The sequence below is a fragment of the Streptopelia decaocto genome (genome assembly GCF_964273445.1).
Source record: "Streptopelia decaocto genome assembly, chromosome: 2".
Lineage (NCBI taxonomy): Eukaryota > Metazoa > Chordata > Aves > Columbiformes > Columbidae > Streptopelia > Streptopelia decaocto.
The window spans coordinates 26,740,998-26,767,770 of NC_138655.1; the positions used below are offsets into that span (position 1 = coordinate 26,740,998).

General features: G+C 40.3%; 1 protein-coding gene across 1 annotated transcript; it reads right to left on the bottom strand.

Annotated features, from left to right (window-relative positions):
* Positions 1 to 446: 446 nt before the first annotated feature.
* Positions 447 to 14,866, bottom strand: OTUD6B (OTU deubiquitinase 6B). Its single transcript, XM_082045002.1, has 7 exons — positions 14,703 to 14,866; positions 11,525 to 11,679; positions 7,035 to 7,130; positions 5,326 to 5,638; positions 3,705 to 3,766; positions 3,137 to 3,243; positions 447 to 2,593 (listed from the first exon to the last, which is right to left on the bottom strand). Exons 1-7 carry the CDS (start codon positions 14,791 to 14,793, stop codon positions 2,509 to 2,511), a joined length of 909 nt encoding a protein of 302 aa, XP_081901128.1. The 5' UTR covers positions 14,794 to 14,866; the 3' UTR covers positions 447 to 2,508.
* Positions 14,867 to 26,773: the final 11,907 nt, after the last annotated feature.

The following is a 26,773-nucleotide window of genomic DNA, read 5'->3' on the forward strand; positions in this document are numbered from 1 at the left end:
GGCTGGGCCCTCCCGACCCTGACTCGCTGCAGGGCTGCCCCACCACTTGTAACCATGATGGCCAGGACACGTGCTCCCAGCTGTTAATTCACTACTGAAATTCAATTAATTCCCTATCGGAAATTAAATCTCAACTAATTTTCCAAAAACGCCCCACCTAACAGCCCTTAAAGGACAGGGTGGCTGAAGAAATTGATGTCAGCGAATCGCAGATAAAAGTATTAAAAAAAGCTACTCGAATTCATATAAACTGAAAATAAGTAGTGCTATTTTTCATTTAGAAACAACATTTTGTAGAGAGTAAAGCTTTGTCTGCTTGAATAGGAATAGGCAGTCCTTGAAGACTTCATGCTACAGTGGGATTCTAAAGCCATAAAAATTAAATCAGTAATCTACTAACACTAGGAATTAAGAAGTGAACAAAACTGAAAGTGACCCCAAGAAGATTTGCCGCAAATAAATCCGTTTATTACTTTTTGGCAAGTCCCATACAGCATGAGCAAGGATCTTTCACTCACTTTATTAAAACATTATTTCGCTTTATACATATTGTAAACATCTTCAACAGGACAAACTGTTGGTACAGGCATTCTGGGATTCTGGCATCTTTTCTCTGTCAGTTAATCAAACAAGAATGAAAACCCAAGAAAACAAAGAACTTTTCTCACAGGGCATCTATAAAAAGCAGCATGTGCATTTCATATCACACCAAGTCTATGCAACACAGAGAAGAGTATTTCTGATTACTATTTTTAGTGAAATTCATAGTGGTATTTTAAGTAGAGACAATTTTTCCATACTATTGTATCATTTTTGGTTTGAAATTAAAAACATCATGTTACACAGTCAAGGTAGTAAACCAAATTCTACAATAAAGCAGCTCCTATAGACACAGCTATATTTACTATACTGTATCAGATAAATAAGGATGTAAAAATGCTTGATCTGGTTAATATTTTGTTTTCCTGGCAGGTACCAGTCTAAAGAAGTCATAATTCAAGTTCTGCTTGTCCAAACCCCCCTGCTGTTAATTGTCTGATTTTTCTCTCCTCCCTCTCTCAAAGTGCTTTAAATCAGACATAATCTGATCTACAAAGTGAACAGTTATCTCCTCCTTAAGTAAGAGCAGCTTTTTCTTTCTAGTTTATAAATCCCAGGTATGTCAATCTGCCAGCTAGCTTTACTGAAGGACTACAAGATGTTCATTGTTAACTCTTAATCCTCAACTCACGGCAAAACTGCTTTTCTCCAAAACAGCTCATCAGCACTGAAATGCAGACAATGATGTTACTGACTAGGGCTGAAAAACAAAACAAAACAAATCCAAAACCAAAAACAAACAAAAACAGCCCCACATCGCACTTCTACTGTTAAAAACAATTGCATTACAACTTTGGTTTCAGTATGCTCATTTTGAGTCACATTTAGAGTGACTTAAAGACAAAAATCTATTTCTCTAATGTAAAAAGTCAAGTTATATTAAAAACACCTTTCACATCTCTGTGCATCATTAGTAACAATGAAAATCAACTTAATTCTTCTGCAGATCATCTTCAAAGTTACTGTCAAAACCCAAGGTGATTATTTTTACACCTGTGTGCAACTAACTGTTTTAAGCACTATAAAACATCATAGTTCAGATCACAGAGTGCTCAGGTCAGCAGATCCATAAATTTAAGTTCAGATGAGTTTCACTACCTGAAGTGAGAATACTGAGGAGCTTTTTGTTTATAAGATTTCTGTATTACTGAAATGTACAGATGAAAGACTACGAAGGATGAACCACACAGTTAACATGCATCAATGTTATGATGTATAGATTCAGTACTAGGAACAGCATTAGGCATTGGTTCCTACTGTTGACTGAAAAAAAAACGAAGTCCTCAAACTTTGGTAAAAATCTTAGATGAAAGTCTTTAAAACAAAAAGATTGTGTAGTTCCTTCAGCCAAGCAAGATATTCCGCTACTGGATTTGCCTCCAGTTCTTCCCTGCCCAAATAAAACAGGGTATTCCTACTACAGCATTAAATCTGGATCCTGAAATAAACACTGTAGGGGATATTGCATAAATCTAAATACAATCAATTATTTGTAAATGCCTTAGCTCTTCCATGATCATCAAAATCTGCCAGAAATAATGTAACAGGAACTTTCTGGTAATCTTAATTCGTCAGCAGAAACACAGATTAACCAGAACATTTATTACTTGGTATTGTAACTGCAGCATGGGCTGAAGTGCTATTAAAAAAATAATCTGATGTACACAACCACCACTTTAGAGAAGATCTTCTACACATGATTAATACCAACAAGTTCAAAATACTGCTTTGTGGGTTTGGTTTTGTTTTAAACCGAGAGATATTTCTGATTTATATTCAAATCTTGTATGTCTTTTTCATTTTTAATCCATTCCATTTAGTTTTACTTTCCAGCCTGTCTGGGAATTGTCTGGCGCCCAACACATGATGACACGACTGTTATCCATGTGGATTTATTGCTGTTGTATGCTAGCTGCCATTTTCGGTAGCAGTGTCTGTCAGAAGTTTTACAGAATTGTAATGTTCTCCTAATCCATAGGCATGTCTCATATACCTAAAAAAAAAAAAAAAAAAAAAAAAGGGTTACAGAAATAGCGTTTAGTTTAACTAAAAGCATACTTCATGCCAAATATTGCAAGCACTGCAAGACAGCATAAATAAATTCAAGTTTTAGCACAGAAAATATATAGGGTCATTAAACAAAAGAGTATTAATACTGACAGTTTTTAAATTCTGGTGACTTCCAGGCACAGATTGACATAAACTTGGAAGAAAAGAATAAAGTCTCATGCTGCATCTTATATCAATTTCACTATTATTCTGTAATTATCTAACAGGTAAAATGACCTTGTAACGTTCTATAAAGCGAAGACTGAACCACATTTCAGAGACTGTCAGCATTTAAGAACTCTAATTACAATATTTTTAAATTGGGTCAATATCAATCAATTTCCGAGCTGCAAGATCATTATTCCAGCAGTGTTTCAACATCAGATACATAACAGAAAATAAAAGAGCTGACGAGAATCAAAGCTGAGCCCTCTGCTATAAAAAATAAGTGCACTAATTTTAAGAACAGATAAAATTACATACTTACACAAGTATTATTGGTTTGTTCGAATATTCTTCACCAACAATAATGGGAGGGGAATCCATTTGCACCACTTCAATAGGCGTTTGCAAAATGTGTGACAAAGCCCTTAGCTTTAAGGCATTAAAAAAAATAAATAAAATAAATCAATAATAGGATTAAAGTCAATTTAGGGAGAAGAGAGGAAGACATGGCATTTAGTTTTAGCAGACATGAGTTCCAGCATAACATTCCAAATATTATTAGAAAATAAACTTTATTACGATAAGCAAAGTTATCTTAAACTTTTTAAACTTCAACTGAAAACAGGTTGTCTTTAGTCATTGTTTTGATTATAAATTCAGGTAACATTGGGCTAGCTTCAATAATTTGGTAAATACTCTGACGTGAAACAATAAATGGTAGGAAGCAAGAAAAACTAAAACACGTATTTTCTCAAGCTCAGGTTCTGGTTTACATTACAAAAATCGAACATTGCTCCGCTACAGTCAGCTTTGCTACCATCTGAATAATAAAATGCTTTCTCCTTAGAAAGTCTTCCCCGACTGGTACCATCAGTCAATATGATACTTACTTCCAGCTGACCACCCCATGCAGCTGTATTTGCTATATCATCACAGTATTTTTCAAATTCCTCTGTGGGGAAAGAGGAGATAGCTTTTAGTACTTCTCTTTTTGAGAACAAGCAACTGACATAAAGTACTCATTGTACCATGAAGAACTAGAACCTGAAAAGTCCAAACACATCATAGAGAAAAATACGTATGTTCACTGAAGGAAAAGAAAAATATCAGAGGCCAAAAATACCCATAACTGTTTTAGAAAGAAAAATTAAAACTGAAGACAGGAATAAAAACAAGTATGGGAATAAAAATAAGAATAGATTTGTATTAAAACGTTTTATTCAGGGAACTGTTAATAACAAGCATGAAATTGCACAGTTTTATTTCTATTAAAATTCAGAGGGTGCTGTTTTGAGCCTCTAGAAAAGAATGTGATAACAAGTAGTATGCTTAGCTGTTATGTTAGCTAGGTGTCAGCTATGTTTTTAAAATCTTGTAGCTGTATCTAGTTCAACTGTTGATTTTTTTGGTTAGTTGGCTTTTTTTAAATTTCCAAATTAGCTGCCCTGTTTTTAACCTCTGAAGTATTTATTCCCATTAGTTCCTTTGTTAATAGCTAAACAAACCTTTTGCAGATCATGCTCAACAGAAACCAAGCTTTCAAATTTATAAATTACAACCCTTCAGGCTTCTGAACCCTAAGAATAGATTCTGATAAAGAAAAAGTTGCTGAAGATTGCTCAGAATTGCTTTTCATACATCCTCCTTATAACAGACTTAAGAGATGTAAGAAAAACAGGACTCCCTGCTGCTGTTGTGCAGAACATCATTCAGTCTTCTCTTGGGGCACATTTATCCTGTGACAATTATCTCTGTCAACATGGGAAAGATGCCTCCTACTTCACAACAGCCCCCAGTCACCAAATGAAATCCACAGCAATAACTATTAAATGAATGTTACAGTAAGTTAAAAAAAAAAAAAACATACAAAGTCATTTGCATGGTGTTCCAGGCATACAGTAAGAAACGAATAAACCATGTATTGCTCATATAAGTAGTACATAAATTCCATTTAACTGCATTTACTCAGCCTACACCATTGGTCCACACTAAATGCCTTTATATTTTTTTAGTTTAGTCTGTTTATAAGAAAGGGCTCCAAAAGGCCCAGTGTAAACAGTGAAAAAGCGTCTAATAAAAAAACCCCACACATATATGCAACCTATTATAAAAGATTTGCTTGAATTTCACATTCATTTTCAACAGCTTTCCTATGTAAATTGAAAACGCCAACACAAAAGTTGACAAATCATCCCTAACCTCGTAGACAAGCTGTTTGTAACACAACTTAAATCACACCCCAGAACATCAACCAGCATGTTCTGATGTTTTTAATAGGAATAATGTTTGCTAGATAACTTTAAAAAAAAAAAAGAAAAATTGCAAAGATACAGGTGCACAAAGTTTCACAGTGGATCATTAATCTGTGTTCCATAGAACATAGCTGAACCAAGAAGATAACAGAGTTCAGAACAGTGTAAAGGGTTAGTCCCAATTCAGCTGTAACTGAGATTGAGAATAACCAGAAATAGTTGCAACAGTTTTTAAAATCTCTTACACCACGAGTCTTACCTCTGCTATACATGTCTCCAGTATTAGGGTTTGTAAGAAATGGCAGGAAGTCGTCAAAGTGACTTTGCATATACTTTGCTGTTTGGTTCCTCAAAGTTGCAACAGTCCACGAATTTTGGTGATCCCTGAGCTGATCTTCAATTGCTCTGTACATGCAATGGCCATCTGAAGGGATCTGTTTGATCTCCAAGTGCCTTGCTGCCAACAGGGAGGCAAGTTTCTGACTTTCAAGATGTCTTGCACCCGTTAAATTTTCTATCTCAGCTTCGGCTATCCTTTCTTCTCTTTCTTTCTCCAAGGCAGCTTTTTTTTCCTTAGATTAAAAACATATTAAAATTCTATCAGATGTTAAAATTTAGAAGATGCCTGTACAGTTCTTGGCTTAGTGCTTGCTTCTAACTCTTCAAATGTTTTCTCAGTACATTCATGTCTGCGAAATGTTCTCTCACTACAACCAAATCTTAAAGACCTCCTAAACTCAAACCTTAGCAAATGGCAAGTGACCGTATCCAAACTGCCTCTGACACGACACCTGAAACAATGTGACAGAAGAAATCTTAATTATGTCAACATGCAAAATAACACTTTACAACACCCATACAAAGGCTATTAATAGTGATTTCTTCAGGCTCAACTATTTCACCACACTGGCAAACAACTCAAGTATGGGAATTCTAATTAAACAATAGAAAATATCACTCTTTCATAAATGTGAAATCTACCACTTACAGATATGATTGCATAATGGAGCTCATGTCATGAAACTGAAACTCCCTCAGGCTAGGTACCATACATCAAAGACTGCTCCTAACGTAAAGGATGGATAAGACTAGATGCAAAGAATACTAGAGGGGATGTAATAATATATAACATAAAAATGACTTTTACAGAAAGTCTCTTAAGTTTACACTTAACAAGAGAATAAGAGTCAAAGTAAATGAACAGATAAAAAGAAGCAGTACAGAATGATCTTTTCACTTCCACACTTAAGATTCAGCACAAATCAAGACCAGAATGGTTTAGATGACCACAATATAGGAAAACTAAACTACAGCATTTCTAGTTTTTCTAGACATAGTGTGATGAATTAAGAACCTCCACTTGTCAGGTTTGTTACAATGCAGCTCTCCAGCAGTGATCACTTCACAGAGGAGGGACTCTGAAGTGAAGCAGTGCTCCTCCGGCCCCTAACCAACATTCATGCAGGTACAATGACACTGTCAATCCATCGCACTTTAACATCTGAAGCATAGCAAGATTCAACCCTAGTGTTTCTAAACAACTCAAAAACCTACAAAAATTTCACTATTAATGTTCTGTTAAATTTGTAACATTCTACTACTACCTGCATATTTTTCCACATAGTATCTTTCATTATTTAAATTCAATTACTTGATGTCTTTTTTAATGTTTTCAGTGACATTTTTTTAAAATAGTTTGCTTTACATAATTTGTTTTTTCTAGCTCCCATCTCCTGACCTGTTCTGATTCCCAGCTCATGGCTGAGGGTAGAAAAGTACAACTATTTATAAAATGCTTACACATCTCTAGGTAGCAGCTTTACAGATTTCAAGGCACCCAGTAGGTACAGCATCAATAGTGAATTAGCCAGGAAATGTCTCCTGCAAAAGTGTTCAACTTTGGTTATTACAGTTAAGTGAATAAAATTCTAATCAAATATTTGTAAAATTTTAAATGTTAAATCATACCCGTCTCTTCTGTGCTTTTGATATTCGAGGTTGCTGAATCTGTTGCTCTGCTCCATTAAGCTCTAAATTTGCAACCCCATCAGCTATAGAATCTGTCTACAAAGAAAAACAAATGTTAAATGTTCTTATTAGTATAAATGATAACTGAGATGTGCCACCTCCTGAAACAGTTTGAAGTTCTGTTCCTAAGTAATTCTATGGTATATTTATTAAGTTTAACCTCACAGATCTACGTACAACACAGAACCCGTCAGAGCGAAAAGCATTTCACATCCCAAATCAGTCATGAATTTTACTACTTTTCCTGGAGTCTTAAGAAAGAAACAGTTATGAGTTGTCCATCTCAAATTTAGCCTATATGTTCTCTTATAAGCTTCCACACTGAAGTGGGAACACTGCTTACTGGCCGAAAGGGAAAGTTTTCTCCACCAAACCAGTTAACTGAAGTACCCAAACAGCCATTACCAAGTTCTGTAACAGCTAAAGCAGGAGAAGGCTCCACCTTCCATATCAAAGCATAACCAGCAGTTGGAAAACACAGGGAGTTGATGCTTCTCAAGGAGGATGACAAAGCCAATCCCATAACGATAAAAACTAGATGTCATCCTTGGAAACATCAATCCAAATAATGTAGCTGAGAAATGAAAGCAATCACACATTTCAAAACAAAATCCTTGCAGGTAAACCTATGTCTACGGCAAAGATTTTAGGTCCTCTATCATAAAGTTTTGACAGCTTATTTAGCAAAATGAAACAAACTCTTAAAACTAATCTAAGGTACAAGTAAACAGAAGCATTATGTTAAATGCTCATGCATTAATCATCCACTTAAGCATCTGTTATTTTAAAATTACTATGGAAGATTTTTATAGGGTCATAATTCTCACCATCAAAACAGGTTTTTTGAGAAACCTCAGTAGAGGTTTCTCAATCAACTCTATTTCCCTAAAGTCATTCAGAAATGTTTTCACACTTGTTTTGAAACAAAAGTACATTCTCCTTAATGCTGTGTTAGGTCACTAATCAGAAAACACCTAGTCCAGACAGTGTCAGGCAGACAGGTTTTTGTTTCTTCACAAGAGTTCACAGTATCACAGTATGTTTGGGATTGGAAGGGACCTCAAAAGATCATCTAGTCCAATCCCCCTGCTGGAGCAGGAACGCCTAGGTGAGGTCGCACAGGAACATGTCCAGGCGGGTTTTGAATGTCTCCAGAGAAGGAGACTCCACAACCTCCCTGGGCAGCCTGTTCCAGTGCTCTGTCACCCTTACTGAGAAGAAGTTTCTTCTCAAATTTAAGTGGAACCTCTTGTGTTCCAGCTTGATCCCATTACCCCTTGTCCTATCATTGTTTGCCACCGAGAAGAGCCTGGCTCCATCCTCATGGCACTCACCCTTTATATATTTATAAACATTAATAAGGTCACCCCTCAGTCTCCTCCAACCTAAAGAGACCCAGCTCCCTCAGCCTTTCCTCATAAGGGAGATGCTCCACTCTCTTAATCATCTTTGTTGCCCTACGCTGGACCCTCTCCAGCAGTTCCCTGTCCTTCTTGAACTGAGGGGCCCAGAACTGGACACAATATTCCAGATGTGGTCTCACCAGGGCAGAGTAGAGGGGAAGGAGAACCTCTCTCGATCTACTAACCACCCCCCTTGTAATACACCCCAGGATGCCATTGGTCCTTCTGGCCACAAGGGCACAGTGCTGGCTCATGGTCATCCTGTTGTCCACCACGACCCCCAGGTCCCTTTCCCCAACACTGCTCTCTAATATGTAATTTCCCAACCTATACTGGAACCTGGGGTTGTTCCTGCCCAGATTCAAGACTCTACACTTGCCCTTGTTAAATTTCACCAGGTTATTCCCCGCCCAACTCTCCAGCCTGTCCAGGTCCCGCTGGATGGCAGCACAGCCTTCTGGCGTGTCAGCCACTCCTCCCAGCTTAGTGTCATCAGCAAACTTGCTGATAGTACACTCAATTCCCTCGTCTAAATTGTTAATGAATATATTGAATAATATTGGCCCCAGTACTGACCCCTGAGGCACTCTGCTAGATACTGGCCTCCAACTAGACTCCGCACCATTGACTACCACTCTCTGGCTTCTCTCCTTAAGCCAGTTTGCAACCCACCTCACTACTCTATTGTCCAGACCACACCTCCTCAGCTTAGCTGTGAGGATGCTGTGGGAGACTGTGTCAAAGGCTTTACTGAAGTCAAGGTAGACCACATCCACCACTCTGCCATCATCCATCCACCTTGTTACATTCTCATAAAAGGCTATGAGGTTGGTCAAGCATGACTTACCCTTGGTAAAGCCATGCTGACTGCCCCTAATAACCCTCTTATCCTTGATATGCCTTGAGATGGCACCAAGGACAAGCTGTTCCATTACTTTCCCAGGGATAGAGGTGAGGCTGACCGGTCTATAATTACCCGGGTCCTCCTTCTTGCCCTTTTTGAAGACTGGAGTGACACTTGCTTTCCTCCAATCCTCCGGCACCTCTCCCGTTTCCCAAGACTTGGCAAAGATGATGGAGAGCGGTCCAGCAATGACTTCAGCCAGCTCCCTCAGCACCCGCGGATGCATCCCATCTGGACCCATGGATTTCTGAATGCCAGACTATTTAATTGCTCCCTAACCCAGTCCTCATCAACTAAAGCAAACTCCTCCACTGACCTGGCTTCATCCGGGGTCTCAGGGGTACAGGGCTCCCCAGGACAGCCTCCAGCAGAGTAGACAGAGACAAAGAAGGCATTCAGTAATTCTGCCTTCTCTGTATCTTCTGCCACCAGGGCACCCACCCCGTTCATCAGTGGGCCTACATTGCCTCTGGTATTAGTTTTATCTGCTATGTATTTGAAAAAGTTCTTTTTGCTGTCCTTGACCCCTCTCGCCAGCTGTAATTCTAAGGAGGCCTTGGCTATCCTAGCTGCCTTCCTACATCCTCTAACAGCAGCTTTATATTCCTCCCAAGTGGCCAGCCCCTGCTTCCCTGACCTGTAAACTCTCCTCTTCCACTTGAGGATACCCAACAGATCCCTATTCAACCACGCAGGCCTCCTGGCTCCCTTCCTTGACTTCCTACGTGTGGGGATGCTCTGATCCTGAGCGTGGAAGAAGCAATCTCTGAATGCAATCCAGCTATCTTGGGCCCCTTTTCCTTCAAGCAGTCTTGCCCATGGGATTTCCCCTAGCAATTGCTTGAAAAGGCCAAAGTTAGCCCTGCTAAAGTCCAGGGTTGCAATTCTACTTGCTATTCTGTTCCTGCCACACGAGATGCTGAACTCCACCATCTCGTGGTCACTGCAACCCAGGCAGCCCTCAACCTTTACTGCTTCGACCAGACCCTCCTTGTTAGTGAGGATGAGATCCAGCAGTGCAGCTCTCCTGGTCAGCTCCTCCACCATCTGCATGAGGAAGTTATCATCAATGCACTGGAGGAACCTCCTGGCCTGTGGCTGGCTGGCTGAATGGTCCTTCCAGCAAACATCAGGGAAGTTAAAATCACCCACAACAACCAGGGCCTGTGACTGTGAGGCCACTCTCAGCTGCCCACAGAAGGCCTCATCAACTTCCTCAGCCTGATCTGGTGGCCTGTAATAGACTTAAACAGCCAAAAGACACACACTCACAGATAACTGTATTGCACCAAATTAGCCATAAGCTCTATTCCTATTAAGGTATGAGAAAGTCTATGAACAGGCCCACTTGTACAAACAATCCTTAAATTCAGGCATGTGACACAGACTTATTTGCAGTACTGGAAATACAGAATTAAGTTTATGGACTGCAAATTCACTACGACAAGAGTTTCCAACACTCTACTTACTAATTTAGTGTTAAAACATAGGTGAATTTTTGTATGTCACACAAGCATTTAATAGTATACAGTTTACTCAGGTGGTCATATTTCCTGCAGCTAAATCGAAGAATGATTAGTCTCTGCTAAAAATTAAGTGGTTTGTCATCAAACAGCACACTGGAAGCATTTGTGTATGTAGCTACGTTGCCAACATGGCAAAACATTAGCACTTAAAACAAGTCTCATCACAGAAGGTGTCTTTTTGCAAAAAGGTCAGTTACACAGTTCACAGAACTGTAAGACAAAACACACAGGATCAATTAAATGCATACTGAAGGCTAACAATCTAGTAGTCTACATAAGATAATTAGAGTGACAATATAACAGGAACTTAAAAACAAAACAGACACCACACTACTTTAAAATATGGGAGCTACTAATGCGGCCCTAAGAGGAAACCCAAATACTGCTAACAACATAAAACCCCTCAGTTAGATGCCCCTTTCTATCAATGCCCACCCACTGTAACAGCTGAATCTTTCGAAAGATCAAAAGAGTTGCCAATACTGTAAGAAAAAGGAGAAATACTTTAAACTATTAGTCCATTATAATTTTTAAAAGTTAAAGAAGCCCTAACACAAATTGTACCTGTAAAACTTCAGCTGAAGTTAAGGCACCTACCTTATTCTGCTCAGGTGAAGCTTCTTTCAGCTGCTTTAATTCTTCCTTGTGCTTCTGTTCAAGTTCTGCCTCTAGTTTGGCAACTTCGTCAGCCAGCTGTTTTCGTCTCTTTTTATCATTCTTGGGAACTGCATTTTTCATGCCTTGAATTCTTGCTGTTAGAGAAGTAGTGTAATAAAACATTATCTCTAAATATAGATACTCCACAGTCATTGCAGAAAAGAGAACTGCAAGCCACACAGAAAAAAATTTATAAATATCAACATACTAGTATGTTTTAACAGTTTAGCTGTGACGCTGCCTGTTACGATCATCACGTTTTAAATCATCTGTATTTTTCTTAAGACGTGCAAATGTTATATCTGAATAAGACAAAAAATTGTGCCAGGTTGCTATTATAAATACTTAGAACTTCTTCAACACAGCAGACCTCAACCTATTGCCTTCAAAAAGATTATTTGAGCATTGAGATGTCAAATCTTGTCACAAGAAAGATGTGTAAATTTTTAATCACACAAGTAGCAGATTAAAAGTAAACACAGAGTTCACCTGTCCTTAAAGTTTCTAAAAGCAAAATGGATGTTCAAGAAGAAAAAAACCTCTCAGTTTGCTTTAACTCCGCAAGTGTTTTTAGGCTGTAAGTCATGGCTCCATTTCTCAAGTCATAGAATAGGTTGGTTAGAAAGGCTGTCCAGAGGTCATCTAGCTCAACCTCTGCGCAAAGCAGGGCTGAATTAAAAGCTACAACAGGTTACATTAACTCAGATGACTATGCAGTCTCCAGGGATGGACATTCTGCAGCCTTTCTGGGCAATTTTTTCCAAGGTTTAACAATTCTTGTTAGAAAAATATTTTCCCTTTTACCTCCCAAGAGGAGTTTTCTTGTCACCACTTTCAGCCATTGCCTCTAGTTCATTCTCTCCATCCATCATGCAGCAAAAACTACAATCAGAACTCACATAGTATTTTTTTCTTCTCCAGGCTGAACAAACACAGAACCCACAGCCTGTGTTCTTACATGAACACCCTGAGAGCTCTTGTAACTTCTGTATTTGCTCTTTTGGAGTGACAGCACCAATTGCTTAACACCCTGCTCATTATTCCTTACCTGTACATTTTCCTGTCCTTCACCCTTGGCTAACACAACTAAGCAGAAGATGATGGGCATGATAATGAAACTTTCAAGAAGAGACAGCAAGAATCCTCAAACTGAAAGATTTATGTTAAGATTCAGCCTCATAGATGCATCAGCTGAGTTTGACAGACAGAAAAGCAGTTTTGTTCATAAAAATTAACATAATGGGGGAGAAGGAAGTCCAAGACTGAAGAGGCACACATAGATCCACAAGGAAAGTATATAGGCAATGGTGGAGACAAGGATTATCAACTGGAGGAGATGCTGAATGCACCTTATGTTAATTCTTATGATCAAACTGTTTTGATATCTGTCAAACAAACAGTTAATCATTGTATTTATTAGGAACATACTTTTCAAGTGGGAAAATGTGTGCCTATAGGTCACCAGCCTTTCCTACCTGAGAAGACTGGAGCTCTGTCTTTTGTATAAACTCCCATCTTTAGGTAGTGTAGGACTGCTATTAGGTACCCCCTTATCACCTGTCTAGGTGGAAAAAGCTTCTGTTCCTCAGACTCTCCCAATCAATGTACCATGTGCTCCAGCCACCTAACCACAATGCTTGATTCCTACCCCTCTTTTCAATCTGAGGAAAATGCTTCTCAAAACAGTAAATTCCTGTAGATTTAATGACAACATGCAGCCCAATAGTGTTTCTCCTCTCCTTTAATTCTCTAACTGATAAAAGGCTGCACACTGAACTCCCAACACAAGGACATGGACCTGTTGGAGTGAGTCCAGAAGAAGGCCATGAAGATGATCAGAGGGCTGGAGCACCTCTCCTGTGAAGACAGGCTGAGAGAGTCCAGGTTGTTCAGCCTGGAGAAACCTTAGAGCAGCCTTCCAGTACCTAACGGGGACCTACAAGAAAACTGGAGTGAGACATTTTACAAGGGCATGCATAGGGCATGGTCATAGGGCATGGTCATAGGGCATGGTCATAGGGCATGGTCATAGGGCATGGTCATAGGGCATGGTCATAGGGCATGGTCATAGGGCAAGGCATAATTACTTTAAAATGAAAGAGGGTAGATGTAGATTAGATATAAGGAAGAAATTTTTCACTCCGAGTGGGGGGAGGCACCAGAACAGGTTACCCAGAAAAGTTGTGGCTATCCCATTCCTGGAAGTGTTCAAGGCCACTTTGGATGGTGAACAACCTGGTCTAGTGGAAGGTGTCCCTGCCCATGGCAGGGGGGTTGGGACTAGATGATCTTTAAAGTCCCTACCAACCCAAACCATTCTATGATTCTACAGGTCTATTTCATTATATACCAAAAAAGCCAAACAAGAAAAAGGCTGTATTAATATACCAACCATGGGAAAGGCTTAACAAAAAGATTACAATGAACTATAAAACTCAACAGAATCCAGCTAACTACTTAGTCAACTGCAATAAGGTAGGTAAAACATGGCTCATGAACAGTTCTTATGCACCACTGTAAGACCACACAGGTCTTCTACTGTAGATACAGTAGAGGCTGGACAGAACGTGGAAGTTTCAGATCAGCTGCACTTTGAATGAAGACAGCTGTCTAGGCAGCAAGGACCTATATGCAGGCTTTCCAATCTAAAATGCCTTACAAAAACACACCTCCTTTAACTTAAAAGCAAAGTAGCTAAAACTTCAACATAACGCTAACCGTCTGCCACTGTGTTACGACTCCCAAGCACTGTCAGGCTCCCAAGATTACCGCAAGGCTCATTCAGCAAACCTCCCGCATGACGAGAACCACACCCAGCGCAAAGCGCGGCTTGGACACCAAGAGCGGCATTTCCCCCACCGACCTCTTCTCCTCTCCCGTCCGCTCCGGGAGGGCAGCGCAAGGGCCGCTCCCGCCCCTTCCGAAGCCGTGCGGCGGCAAACGCGCCGGCCAGCGGCCCTCCCGCCCCTCCGGGGCCTCCAGCTCCGCTCCGCGCTGCGTCCGCCCGGGGAAGGCTGAGAGCGGGACGCTGAGCCTGCCCCGCCGCCTCCTCCCGCCGCGGGCGCCTGAGGGAGCCTTCTCCCCCGCCCGTCCTTCCCCGGCTCCGGCCGCCCCTCACCCTGGAGCTCCCGCTTCTCCTTGCGATGCCGCTTCACTACCCGCTGCAGCGGCCCCTCGGCCCCCGGCTCCTCGTCCCCGGAGCCCTCCATGGGCAGCCGGACACCGGCGCCCGCCGAACGCCTTCACGCCGCGGCGGCGGCGGTGCGCGTGACCCCCGACCCCGGCACGAGGCGGGAGCTCGCTGCGCTTCCGGCAGCCCCCCCCCCCACCTGGCCCCGCCCACCGGTGGCAGTCGCGCGGCAGCCGCCTCAGGCGGGAGGGAACGAGCTGCCAAGTGCGGCCCTCCCGTTCTCGCTCCGGTTCTCCCCTCTCCCGCGCCCTCTGCGGCTTCTCCTCCCGTTGGGGCTGCTCCGTGTGCTGCTCGCTGTGCCCCAGGAGCGGTGGTGTCGCCGCCACGCCGGCGGGAAGGGCGGGCGCTTCCCCCGCTGCTGAGCCCGCGTGTTCCGGGCCGTGCGCTGGGAAAGGGAAACGTTTATTTTCACAGAATCACAGAGTCACAGAATGTCAGGGATTGGAAGGGACCTCGAAAGATCATCTTGTCCAACCCCCCTGCCGGAGCAGGAACACCTAGATGAGGCTACACAGGAATGTGTCCAGGCGGTTTTGAATGTCTCCAGAGAAGGAGACTCCACAACGCCCCCGGGCAGCCTGTTCCAGTGTCTGTCACCCTCACTGTGAAGAAGTTTCTTCTCATATTTAAGTGAAACCTCGTGTGTTCCAGTTTGCACCCACTGCCCCTTGTCCTGTCATTGGTCGTCACCGAGAAGAGCCTGGCTCCATGCTCGTGACACTCAACCTTTATGTATTCGTAAACATTGCCCTCGGCTGTTTTTACAGGAGAAGCGACTCCACTCCTCATTTGTGTCCACCTGAGGGAAATAACGGCGGAGCTGCTTGTTGGTGGCTCCTGCCTGGTAAAGGACTAACATGGACACGTCTTCACTGAGGAAAAATGGTACATTTAGGTCAACTAGAAGTAAAGAGGTAAATCCTATTAAAGAGGAAGGCTGGAGGTGAGAAAATAATTGGTTGGGTTTTTCACATGATTTATCACCTTGAAGGGGAAAAAAAACCCAAAAACTTTTTGTGCAAAATACACTGCATCCTTTGTGTGTAAGTCTTTTACATGAAGTTACTTAAAGCAAAAGAATACCCAGCAAGACTCCGGATTTTCCAAGTTTTGATGTTTCTGATTTGTATCTGCTCACCGCTGTGAAATTATGTCTCATAAAGAGTTATGTTTTTATTACAGTAAAATCCAAACTTCCTGGTTGGGGTCAAATCCCTGTCTCAAAGTAAGAACTACAAATTCTTGTTGAGTGCTAGTGTGGAGTGAGATGCTTTGCAGTGCAGGCACCAACATTATTTTGTGGAATGTTCGGTTCATCTGGGCAAAACATAATTGAAAAACTTTAATATTTTAATTTGGTTTAAAATTATTCAAATTGAGCAAAAACCTTGGTAATAGAGACAGTAAGTTTGTGCTTAAGTGTTACGGCATTGGTATTATTCATCTACATTCTTATCAACAGATTCTCTACAAGAAGTACAGTGTCACGTGCAAAGAAAGGAAATGCATATAAAGCAGACTAGTAAGATGATGGATCAAACTCTCTTGCTGTACAGAGCCACTCAACTTTTAGACCCCCCTTTACAATTCTGTTGAAATGTAAATATTTTTATATCTGTACCTGGATATATAATATATTTTACCCTTACCTCCACTTGCTCTTTCCAGCTTGTTGGAATAACACCAGGTCACAGACCAGATAAGAAAAAAAGAAGTTTCATCCAAAAGGAATGGAGGATGGGGGGTGACTTTTGGCTAGGAAAATAGATCAGCACTGAAAATTGCTAGGGTGGCCCTATAAATATTTCTATATACTACCAGTAAATCCAGAATAAGGACAAATCCTGATTAGATTTGCTTTGACTAATATATATATATGTGCTCTATATCATTTTGTCAATGACACATATTTGTCCACACATGTAGGTATATATGATTATGCTGACATGTAATACATGTTCATAAAATGCTCTATATTAAAAAAATAATAAACACTGTGTTATAGCTTCTACATTTTAGTTTCCTTTGGAACTTCATAAAATTACAGCAAAGAAAAAAACACTGTCTTTTTTACCATAACAAGACACTGTAATTAGGTGTTCAGACATATGACCCAAGCCCATCATTGAAGCCAGCTAAGCTGTTCTGTGTTTTGAGAGACTACAGGCTCAAGTCTTTCAGGAAAGAAAAGAAAATGTAGCAGAGGCTCCTTCCCTCCAGCGCAGCTGTCCCCAGTCAAAGGAAGGTCCCTGTAGTGACTACTGTTTCTAGTCCAGACTTCTCCCATATCTTTAGCAGTAAAAAGAGCATAGAATAAATACCAGCAAGCAAATAAATAAATACCTCAGGTGACCAAACATGAAGTGCTAAGTGATGTTAAATGTAGGTTGATTAAAATTATCTTACCATACGCTAGCCTCATTTGAACAACATGTATCTTAATACAGTTGAAAAAGTGACACAGGAATGGAGATCTTAGGGCACCCTAAGTGTGAGCCAATACATTTTAGAGAAGAGCGGTACGATAAATGCTGGGGAGGTCATGTTGCACAGCCAGCTGAAGATGAGTTTCCTTGGCTGCCATGAAACTTAGAATAAATGAAAGCTATTAAGAAGAGCAGCAGAGGCCACAGGCTCAATGCCAACTTCACAGGGCCCCAGTCCTGGCCTGCGGGGCTTGTTATCAACCTGTGGTGAGAACCAGCCCTATGAGCAGGAGCTTTGCACCAAACAGCTATTCTGAAGTATTTAATGTGGGATAACAGCAAAGGCCTTGAAAAGATTGGAATAGGTTGAAAACAGAGGACCCAATGTTATAAACAACTGATGGACAATAATTGGTTGAAAAAAACACAATATTGCAAGTTATGAAGATGACTGCTTTGAGCATGCCGAAAGGAAGCAGCAGCTTTGCAAGAGAAAAACAACCAAGCAACAGGAAGAGGCATTTGCTGAGACCTGAGAAAGTAATGCTCTCCAGTATCACAAGGTGTATGTATGGCTTAGGGAGTCGAGACCAAAGACTGCCAGTTGTTCAGAGAGCATCTTATAAAAGGAAAAATATTTTAGTTTGGGGAAACTGTCACCATGGGGATCTGCAGTCATGACGTCTCTGGGATTGCCAGGGCTGCAAGCGTGCCACCTGCCCTCCCTGCCTGTGCCCAGGGCCCCAACGCTGCCTCCTGCACTGCCTGTTCCAGGGGCCTCTCCCTGCCTGCTTGCTCCAGGATCCCTGGCTCCTCAGGGACCTCTTGACCTGCCAGCTCATCAGGGCTGTGTATATCAGGATCATGTACATGTGTTTTTTCCTCCACAAATTCTGTGTTTTTCCTCTCTGACACTCTTAAAACACTTACATAGAACCTGACTGCACCTAAGCTCAACTTGGCTAATTATGATTCCTGGGTAGAATGGGTTGTTTAACTGTTGGTAAGGTCATAATAAAATATAATGGTTAGAAGCTGAAATGAAAAAAAAAAATAAAGAACTGAATTCTGAGGTAACTAACTGTGAAGCACTTTATCTGGGATGTGATGGGTTCACTGTCACACAGGTCTTTAAATCAAGACTGAATGCCTTCCTATGGATATGCAGTAGCTCAACTGTAAGTTATAGAATTCATGCCAGTAACATTTACTGACATTCAGAATTCAAAGAAGTTCAACTGGATTGCTGTAACAACCCGTTCTGGGATTTCATTAATATTTTTTGTAGGAACTTGAACCTCTCATTGAAAACAATGCTAGCTGTCAGATCTTCTATACTAAGCAGAATCGGTATTCTACTGTCAGAATTGAAATTTTCAGAATTAAGGGGCACTTTTGAAATGTGACTATTGTCAGGTAAGTCACTGAAGTCAATGACTGAGGGCTACCTTTGATAACAGCTGATTTGGACAGTGAATTAGCCAGCTGTCATGTTCTCTTGGTTTCATATTTCTTTTCTGGGGAGGAAAGCATGCATAGCTATTTAAAGTATTACACTTTGACATCCTTTCTAGTAAATCTGGAAGGTTGTTTGTTCATTGGTGTATTATAAGTAAGTTTAGATGGGATTCCTGGTACTTCTGTCACTCTCTAAAAATCTTGATTTTGTTTCTTCAGTTGCAAACCCAATAAGGTAATGCTTTGTAGCAGACAGTTTTCATGACAGCACTAAAGAATATCCAAATCTTACTCAGCCATGTGATATAAAATGTTCATCACGCAAAGAAGCTGTCTTACAACTTTTAAGTAAGTGTGCATCTCATTTCCCTCCATTATCTCTAAGATGTTTCATGCTGAGCATTGAAGTGAATTACAGACCGGTTATAGCCATACACAAAACTCTTGAAGTGGGTCTGTTGTTTCACTGAGGTTTCGCTTAGAGTTTTCTGATTTATGTACTGCATAACCACTCAGGCTGGGTCACTTGATGCTAAATATTGAAATAAAAGTAGCTAAACTTTCCTCATTGTCAGAAAATTGGCTGCTAGTAAGATTTGCAATCATTCTACATAAACTAAGGAGTACATGTGACCTTGCAATGAAGCCTCCCCAGAACATGAAGATCAGTACAGCATATTCTATTGGGCTCCTAAAATTTCCTAGCTATATATTGTTATATATATAATATATATCGTATATATATTATACATTATTTAATGTGCTATATTTGTTGTCTGAAAGTTCAGTTATATCTGTAAATGAACTAGCCAAGCTTTTCCTGTTGTTAGTTTATGTTTGCTGGAAATAGTACTATTAGAACAGATTTTTGCAGCAGGACATGCAACTAAGATCTCTCATCTGTGAAACTATTTTCTAATAATTTTTCAATTCAATTTTTCAACACAAATCTGACAAGCGTCAGGACCTAACACAAATCCAATCACTTAATGAAATCTGTAATGAGTCAGATTTATCAGTTAAGCAAAATGTTTTGGTTTTTTTAATGGATTTGACATGTTGGAGCTCACAAAGCGCAATGTATTTACCTTTACTATTTGTAGCACCAGAATGTGTAAGAAGAGTTTCAGGTCCCTGTTAATGCAGACACAGTCAGGGTCATCCATTGTTCACAGTTATCTTACAATTGCTGGGATGCAGAGAAACTGTGGCTGTTACCTGAGGACGTCCTTGATTTCTGTGAGGACTGCTATTGAGAAATGTGTGTGTTAGTGGTAGGACAATTTTGCCAGCCTCTGCAATTGTGTCATGAGCTTTGCAGTGTTTTGTTTTCTTAAATCTCAGCAATTGGAATGGAGTGATTTTATGAAAATCCAGAAGTCTTGATTTTCTTGGATGTATGACTGCAGCATGTGCCCTGTGTTTGACAAGAGGTGATGTGAATGCATCCTAAGTGCTCAGAAACAATAAGCAAAGAGAAAAAGCCCAGCTCCAGCTCTTCACACTGCTTTTCAGTAGGAAAAAAAAAAATAAAAAATGGACACTTGGGATTTCCAGTACTTAAGTACAATCACTTAACACATTCATCAGAGACTGTCAATCACAGTTTCACAGGGTTAGCACTGAATGTCATCACATTTTGCTGGTGTAGTCTTGGCAAGAATCTCGGCCAATAATTGATGCTCTGTTTAAACCCCTTGAAGCTGCCATCATTTTCATTATCATCTGTATTTACTTTCTAGACTGTGGAGCTGCCAGCTATAGTTCATGCTATTGCTGTAAGACAATGAAAGTGAGTGTCGTATGTAAGCAGACATTTTTTGCCAGATAACCTTCCCAGATCTCATGATAATGAAAGAGAAGAAAAGAGGGATGCTAGGTACTCCTTAAATTGCTAAAATATATAACTTGACAGTTACTGTAACCTCTGAGACTCTCAAAGTACCTTTCAATAGTAAGCATTCCAGCTAAAATTGCATTTTACTACTATATAGACTTCAAGACAAATATATGGCTACAAATTTGTACCATGATCTGTGCAATATAATTTCTTGTATTAATAAACTACTATTACACCTGCTGTCCATCATACAGACCACTGATTAATTCTTTCCATCACTGTCACAACTTAATCCAAAATATTTGTCTATGTCAGACAAACTGCTGAAGTCCTTGAGCAGAGAACCCACACATGTATGCATAGGCAGCAGCAATGAGAAGGCCATGGGGGCATTCAAGAGTAGACCTGTGGGATGACAATCCTAAATGCTGGTGGTCTGTGACTAGTTTCAAGTCCCACCTAGTGTACGTACCCCCACACGTTCAGATCTCTAACCAGGAACTTTGTCTACAATGCCGTGCAAAGAACTCGTAGCTAGGACTAAGTTTTGCCCTACTAATTTAATGTTTGAGCATAAGAATGAGGAAGCCACCAAAACAGATCCTTAATTAGGAAATACCTTTAGTATGGACATGGCAGATAGTACGATTACCAGAAAATTTTTATTCTCAGATTCATTTTTTTTCCCATGTTCCTTGTTAGCATGTGTGATTGCATCAGCAGCCCTGGCACTGCTCCAGCTGGGTATGGCTGGTGCCGCAGGCTGGTGGAGCACAGTCTGGCCAGGGACAAAGCACCAAGTGAGACTCATCCTCTAATCCCAAGGCTGGGCTACCGTTACCCTCCACAGGACCGAGAACTGGAGTCCACCCATAGTGCTCTCATCTGCAGGCTACCTGGGAAGGGAAGAAAGGAATGTGAGTAACTTAAGTACCTTAAGGACAGAGAAAAGAGAAGCAGAAGAGCCAAAAGTCTGGAGACCCAGACAGGGGAAAGGGAAACTTCTGACAGAGAGCTGTGAAAGGAACGTTGGCTTAGAGAGGCTGTGACAAGAGGAAGGAAGATGAGCGCTAGTACAGAAAATGGAAGAGGGAATTGGAGGAGGCATATTTGACAAAGGGAGGGGAATTTGCAGGACAGACTTTTTAGTAGGGCCTGTTGCAATAGGACAAGAAGTTTTAAGCAAAAAGAGAATAAATTCGAACTAGATATAAGGAGGACATTTTTTACAATGAGGGTGGTGGTTGCCTGGAACAGGTTGCTCAGAGGGGTTGTAGATGTCCCATCACTGGAAACATTCAAGGTCAGGTTGGATGGGTCTCTGAGCAACCTGATCTAGTTGAAGATGTCCCTGATCATTGCAGGGTGGTCAGACTAGGTGACATTTTAAGGTCTCTTCTAACTCAAACTATTATATGATTCTACACATTTTAAAACAGAGGATGAACAATAGGACTAGGACTAGTCAAAGAAGGAGACAGGGAATCATTGATCCCTATCACAGACAGGTTGAGTAGGGAGATAGCGCTGGCAAGAAGCAAAGCTGCAAAAGAACAAGAGAAGATTTGGGTAAGCTGAATGAGAAGCCAGAGAGAACCAAGGAATCGTTCATGTGGAGGAAAAAAGCAAAAGGTAAAAGAGGGTAAGGACCTGGAGTGAAAAAAAAAATGAGTGCTGGGGCAGGAAAATGGTAAAAAGAGATTAACAAAACAGATGGATGAAATCCAAAGCTCTGCAATGCAATCCTAAAGTGAGTGGGCCACACAAATATTCTGATTGACATGCAGAGACATTGCTGCACACACTCCAAAGAAAACTATCACACTACGTTCAACATTTACAAACAAAGAGCTGATTAAATTGTTGATGAGTTTGGTAACAGACTGCTTTTGCAGCATATTGGAGTCAACATCCTCTATGTGGAATGATTTATGACTGAATTGTGGAGAGGGATGAGATGGAGTAAACAACAAATTATTAGACATCAAGTGCAATTGAATTATTTGAAAAGGTGCAGAACGAATAGAGGATACAGTGCTTGGTAAATGAAGAGAATAGGTCAAAGGAATCACGAAGCTGCACATTACAACGATGGGGCTGCAAGTACAAGAGCTCTACTTCAGATGTTTCAAGCCAGTGTCGGTACTTAACATCAGCCATCTTTCAATCCTTCTCTCAAACCGCTTCATCAAATTTTCCAGATTCAGAGAACCTACTAATAAGCACCTGCCAGAGCTTTCTATACCTTTGCTATGTATCATAGGGGAGTAAAAAGAAAATCCAACGGTTTCCCCAAAACCAAAGCATGAAATAAACAAAGCTGATGTGCATTTCCATTCATAGTACACATTTCACAAAAATCCTTTTCTATACTTAGAAGAAAGTGTTACTTACAGAAACAACTGACATTATAGCTTCCAGTGTTTATTGTTTCTTTGTTTGGGATTGTTTGTTTGTTTGTTTTTCTGTGTGTTTGGTGTTTTGTTGTTTGTTTGAGGAGTTGTTTGTTTTTTGTTTCTTTGTTTAGGTTTTTGTGGTTGTTTGGGTGTTCTTTTGAGGAGAAGGAGGGAAGCTACTTTCAGGGCTTGAATCTGTGCCAGAATTGAATTTTCAATTTCCTTGGAAATCCTAAATCATGGCCTTTGAACTCCAAACTCCTCAACTTCCAATAGCATGCTCTCAAGAATATGTTGGAGGATTGTATGCATTCTTGCTTTGTCATCCATTCTAGCGATGTGCCAAAGTGCCCAAAGATGATGCCATGTCTGATCGACGTTAGATGCTAGGGGCGTATCAGAGAACATAGATATTATAAAATTCTTACAGAAGGTTGTTGGGGTTTTGTGATCTGTAGTAGATAGCATACTAGAGACCTCAAATGGTAGAGCAGGTCACCTGGGACGGTTTATGGAAGGAAGGCAGGGCTGGAAGTGAAATAGCTGCCTGCAGGAAATAAGGGAAGTCAAATGAATAGGAGCATGATGCAAGGTCTTACTGCTCTGCAGGGAGAAAGCAAAATATTACTACTTAACTGAGTAAACTGGTAGCAAGATCACAAGAAAATTGTGTCTTTGGCTCCCAAAGCTGATGCACATCAAAATAGCTTTTGCAGAGATACACTGGAACAACTAAGTCTCTGTTTTTTTACCCCCAGACAAAAAGATCACAGGAATCAGATAAAAATATCACAGGACTCATGTTTCACTCATTATTAGCAGAGTAACAATGTACAAAGGATTCATGTTTATTAGCTCTTCATTAGGAGAACTACTTATAAAGATGCTGCAATGGCATTAACTTCATTGCACCTTTTTTCAAGTGTGTGGATCTTGAAGCCTGTCTTTACCACTGGTAAAGGAATTTTTTCTATTCAGTTATTACCTTAATTGCACCATTTTGCATTCTTTCTCCCTGCTATACCTCCTGCATCTTTTCCACGACAATCTTAAGATTTGTCAGTTGATAAGGATAAATAGCTCCCAGCTCTGGTTTGACCTTTCCCAGGAGGATATTGGGTTTTATATCAAAAAACAGTAAATTATTCATCTGCTGAAGATGACGGTGCTATTGGCACGCTTCTCACATCTTTTCCATCAATGTGAGAAAAATGTATGTTTCCACTTTTCCATTTTCCATCTGTACTGATAAGATCTAGATATAGACAAAAAAAAAAAAAAAGTATTTATGTTATTTTTATTCTTATAACAGGAAATTCAGCCTTGTAGTAGCTGGAGTCCCGCTAGGCTTCTAATTCATCTGGTTTCTCAGTGCTACTATGTTTTGCAGTTAATGACAATTTCCTTTTTATTGGTGGCTGTGATTAGACTAGCTGTTGTCACCCTTGCATCACATGCTGAGAGACACAGAGTAGGACTCGATTTCTTTATGAAAATAATTAATTGAAGAGATTCTGCAGGTGCAGCCAATATTTAGATGCAAACATGCAAACAATTTAATTTCTGTGTATCTACACTCAACTAATCCTCCCCCCTCCCCTTTTATTTCCCATCCAGTTGTATGGAGGTTTCCTAACTCACTGAAGTCTTGCAGAACCTCGAGCTATAGCGGAGCCAGGCTCAAGGCACCCAAAGTTCTTTAAGAATTTCATTCAATGAGATTTCCAACATCTACACATTCCTTCATCAGCAACATCTCTTTTGGCAGCTCCCAGTAGTAAAGCTTTTCTTAGAGACAGGCTGTCACCAGCATTTTCACTTTTCCAATCTGATTTGGAATGTTTACTTCCAAAGCACTGGTGATTCAAAGATTGCCAGTTAAATATGACTAGTCTTGATCATGTTTGAGCACTATGTTAACAAACGCAGTTAAATTTGAAAATCAGCACTGTGCCACTTCAGTCCACACAATCCATATCTCTGTGGAACAGTCTTTGCAATACAATTTGCAGTATTGTCATGAATCTACTAAGCATCAGGTCATCAGTAAAACTGCTACTTAACTGAAACAGAGATTGATCCTCACAAAAAAAAAAAAATAAAAACAAAGTAGCAAGCCTTGTTACTCTTTTTTATTATCCTGGACAAATAATGAACTTCTTTATGTTACTCATCGACTCCTGAAATGGAGCAGCTCTCCAGTGAATATGTTGTATGAAACAAGTTCTGGTTGAAATTGAAGAAGACTGCTCATTGAGACTGAAATCGCCAAGGGAATTCAAGGCAAACAAATAATTATCCACACTGGAGTTTTACCAAGAGGCTGCTGTTCTTGTGATATGTGTCATGGGATAGCTCATGATCAAAAGCTGTCATAACCTTGACTTCAATTTTAAGCTTCTTTCTTTATACTTACTCTCCACCTGGTACCAGAAGGGTACAGCCGTTCCTTTCCTCCTTAGAGCAAAGGGTGCCATCTACCGAAGCACCAGAAGTATAATAACTTTAGATCTTTACCTTGGGTGTAGATTTTTCTTGGGTGTATCTTTTCTAGGTATTGACTAAGCCTGATATTGCTTGCTTTTGTGATGAAAGTCTCAGAGGTGTTTTTGGCTAAAAAGTAACTCAAATCAAAACTGAAAAAAATGCTCAAATAAAAATTGAAGACAACTTTCTTCCTTGTTGTTCCCTCCAAACCCCTACACTCCAAACTAAAAATCAGAGGTCAAGTTAAAATTGTATACGATGCCAACATTTAGAAGTGTCTACAAATTTGGAACTATCTGATTACCTCTGTAATATTCATCCATTCAAGAACAGAAAAGAAAGTAGAAAAAAATGAATTAAAAGATTATTCAAAAGCTACTAGTACAATACAAGTTGACTGATGTTAGTAAACAAATTGAATTATTTTACAGAAGGAAGGGATCTAGATACAGGTACTTATTAAGTAGCAACCTCTGACAAATAATACAGGAAGGAATCCTGAGTATATGTAATGTGATTAAGAGGAGATGAATATATTAAATTAAGACTTTTGAAAGCAGCTGGTGTCTTCAACATGACCAAGAAGGTGCTTAGCAGTTATGGTAATGCACTGATAGGGAGCTGGGCTGAAAATAAATTTAAAACCCATAAACAGTTTTCCTGCCAATCAAGATTACATTTTCCAGTGTGAACTGCTTCTGAATTGAGACTAAAAATTCCTCCATTATTCTAAAAATAAGGTTAACTAGAAAAGCACCAAGACTGTAAAAGAAATGACAGATGTGCAATCAGGAAAAGATGATAACAAGAATAAGCTTTATAAGAATTGCAATGAGAAGTCTCCCTTTGTGTAAATGAAAACATCTTTACCATGATAATTTCTGTCTGTCGTAATCTACTGTAGTAAAATTAATGCAATCCAGTAAATTGCAGCTTTATAACAGCAGCCTCCATACATACATTTGCATGAGCACTCTTTAGTGACAGGAATAGAATATACAGGATAAAAAGTTACCAAAAATAGACTTGTCAAGTCACTGGTCAAATGCTACCCATTGCTTTTGGGAACAGAGGGGTGGCAACAAGCAGAGGCTGCAGCACGACCCATCCTGCTGCTCTGGTGTGCTGCTCTCCTGCTGGTGGCCCTGCAGGTGGGGACGGGTGGGTTGCAGGAACCTCCGCTTTGTGCAGCATCAGCTGCTGTCAACCTCCCAAGTCATCACTGAGTAACATAATGTTCTTTGTCTGTGCTTTGCCAGTAGGAGGGTGACTGTAATGGGATGAGCAGTGTTGATGGGACTAGAGATAGAACTCTTCTGCACATAAGCAGTTTGTAGTTAATTCCTGTCCTCTGTAGACTTACTATCTAATTTCTGCTGTATGGAGAGGAAT